General features: G+C 39.5%; 1 protein-coding gene across 1 annotated transcript; it reads right to left on the bottom strand.

Annotated features, from left to right (window-relative positions):
* Positions 1–1,985: 1,985 nt before the first annotated feature.
* On the bottom strand, positions 1,986–2,540 carry LOC122066701. The gene has a single exon (XM_042630545.1). It carries the CDS (start codon positions 2,538–2,540, stop codon positions 1,986–1,988), a length of 555 nt encoding a protein of 184 aa, XP_042486479.1.
* Between the last annotated feature and the right edge of the window lie 291 nt (positions 2,541–2,831).

The raw sequence follows: 2,831 nt of genomic DNA, 5'->3' as shown, positions 1-2,831 counted from the left end.
AATCTAAGGATAAAAATGTAAAATAAAAATTGATTTTAAAAAAAAAAAAATCTGAGATAAATCTATCAGATCCCAAACATTTTGATACTGATCTAAATTTGTATTGGTTGAGATCGATCTCAAGTTTAAAAACTATGTTTAGTTTGTATGAATTATTGACCTGTTTTGAAGAATGATCAGTTTCGACATATTTTGGTGGTGACTTAAATGAGAAGTTTTTGAGATCTGTGATGGAAGCAAAGGGGTTGAGCCAGATTGACCACAACTCGATAGGTTGACCAGCGGCTCAGAGTATAAATAATGTACTATTGTCTTGTTGAGAAAATTATTATATTTTGGGGGTTTTTTAGAGCTAGGGTTTCAAGACAAGTTTTTTCACTACTGCTTGGGTGTAATTTCTCTTCTGCATAGTGAAACATCTTCTTCTTCGTCTGAGGACGTAACACACCACACTGGTGTATAAATCTCGTTAAATCTCTGTGTTGTGCAAATCTATTATCTTGATTTATTTTCATATTTCTTGGTGTATGCTCTAACACCATGTATACAATTCATGCATGGTTTGAGGTATGAGATGGTTTAATTCCATGGATGTGGCATCGGTCATCTCAATTGGTTGTGCGGCTAGCTCCTAGAAAGTTAGCAATTGGGCATATACGATGTCACTCTCCCTCTTCCTTTTCCTTTTTGTTTTTAATGATTATGTCATCCTTTCTAGCTGCTGGGCTGCCTAGAGAAGCTCCTAGAAAGCTAGCAGTTGGGCATAACTATATATATGAGCCGATGTCACTCTCTCTCTTCCTTTTCCTTTTTGTTTTTAATGATTATGTCATCCTTTCTAGCTGCTGGGCTGCCTAGAGAAGCATCCGATGGCTGAAAAGATCGACAATGTGTTGGAGTGTGTGCTCGAGGTTTCCCATTCACCGGATACCTCACTGGGCAGCCCAGCCATAGGAGAGGAGTGGCTACAATAAAGAACTTATCTCAAAGTTTTACCCCAACTAACTCAAGACGCATCCCCATCCACATCCGGATTTGATCCACTTTTGACAAATTGATCTTAAATCCTTTCTAATCCCTATAATCATTCATTACAAGCTGACTTCTAAAGTCCTCTGCCTAATCTTGCTTGTTGAGAGCCTTATTTATATATATATATATATATATATATATATATATATATATATATATATATATATATATATATATATAAGGCACAGAGTTGGGTTTACCGCGAAGATCTGTGAATAGAGGAGCAAGCCACCAACCAGAGACCGGGATTTGGATTCTAAAATTTTAGAAAAAAGTAGAAGTGTCTATGGGTTGGCTTCGGCCAGGACTGGACACACCTTAAGTCACTGGATTAAAGCCTATCCTGAAACCCAAATAGCTAATTAAACCAGGCCCACTATAAAGGACTCCCATGTGTATAGTCCAATAGTTCCTTCAGAACTCTTAAAGTGGGATTGCTCCTGGCATACCCAATCCCAGCCCTTTATAGATAGGACTGAGTTTTACCACACCTGAGGGGTTCGGATGGTATTTATAGGGTATCACACAATAGTAGAGGTAGTTTCAACCATTTGTAATTGGGGTAGAGAAGTACAACCATTGTCTATACTTTTCCTTTACACGCGGTGAAGGGAAAACTTTCTCCTCACATAAATGTAGCATATTTTTTGATGACATCAACTTATTACTAAATCTACACTAAAAAAAAAAAAAAAGTGGGACAAAAGTTGATCAATAGATGAAGTGAGCAGGCTGTGCTATTGGAAGTCATAAGAAGCATTCATGAGTTCACGACGAAAACCCTTTTTCTTTGTTGAAACTACAAAACTAGACCCAACTCTGTAGCATTTGTTCTTACCGTCTTCAGGAGCTTTTCTACAGTAAAACCCCCCTTTTTCTTATCTGTTGCAATACATTCTGGAGATAAGCTAGAGCATCAATAAGAATTGATCTCTTATCCATCTGCCAAACCATCAACCACAATCTATTTGGGAAATGTGTGACTGAAAACAGAGCAAGAAAAATAATGAACAATAGAGCTCCCTTAACTTTGTAATGCTAGGGACAGGAGACCTCAATGTCAAGAGCTGTTGATTCAAACGTTTTCTTCTTTGCCTTTCAAATACCAAATTCCTACTTGTACCCTCATTCCCATTGTTCTTCTTAGCCTCACTTTCTCCTTCTCCTTCCACCTGTTCTTCATCCTCTTCCTCCTCGTCCTGTTGTTGCTTCTGTACTTGTTCTGGAAGCATTTTCTCTGCTTGAGCCCCAAGTGCCTGATCTTGAGGAGAATGAGAAGGAAGGGTAGGTGGATCAACAAAAAGAGAAGTGATGAAGTGATCAGAATCATCAAATCCTTGAGGAACCTCAGGAAGGTGGAAAGGCCACCAGTTATCGAAGCTGAAAGTAGTACGAGCATTGTCATCAGCAGCTGCTGCTGCCGCCGCTGCCATTGTTGTGTACATTCCTTCCTGCATCAAGAACCCCTCCAAGTCCAACTCCTCTGTTGCTTCAAAATGCCCATCCATCGTTTTCTTTGAATGCACAGTTCTGATTCCAAATAAGAGATGACACAAAAGATCGAAACCGATTGGACCAAGCGACGCAACACACACAACAAAGACTTGTTTTCGCTTTTTCTCACTTCTCTTAATCTCTTTTCCATTTTTTTTTTTTTTTTCTTGTGGGTGGATGTGTAACCGTGGGTGTGGTTTAGGGGTGTCAATCGGTCGGTCCGGCTCGGTTTCGGTCCGGGCTGAGTCGGTTTTGGTGTGGGAAAGCTGAAACCGAAATCAAACCAATAAGGGAATTCCGGTTTC

This window comes from Macadamia integrifolia, unplaced genomic scaffold, assembly GCF_013358625.1.
Source record: "Macadamia integrifolia cultivar HAES 741 unplaced genomic scaffold, SCU_Mint_v3 scaffold2537, whole genome shotgun sequence".
Lineage (NCBI taxonomy): Eukaryota > Viridiplantae > Streptophyta > Magnoliopsida > Proteales > Proteaceae > Macadamia > Macadamia integrifolia.
The sequence above is the reverse complement of the archived record's forward strand: the minus strand, read 5'-3'. Positions and strand labels throughout refer to the sequence as shown.

What these genes read in the sequence shown, in the direction of transcription:
- LOC122066701 (XM_042630545.1), bottom strand. Translation starts at nt 2,540, where the DNA reads ATGGATGGGCATTTTGAAGCAACAGAGGAGTTGGACTTGGAGGGGTTC.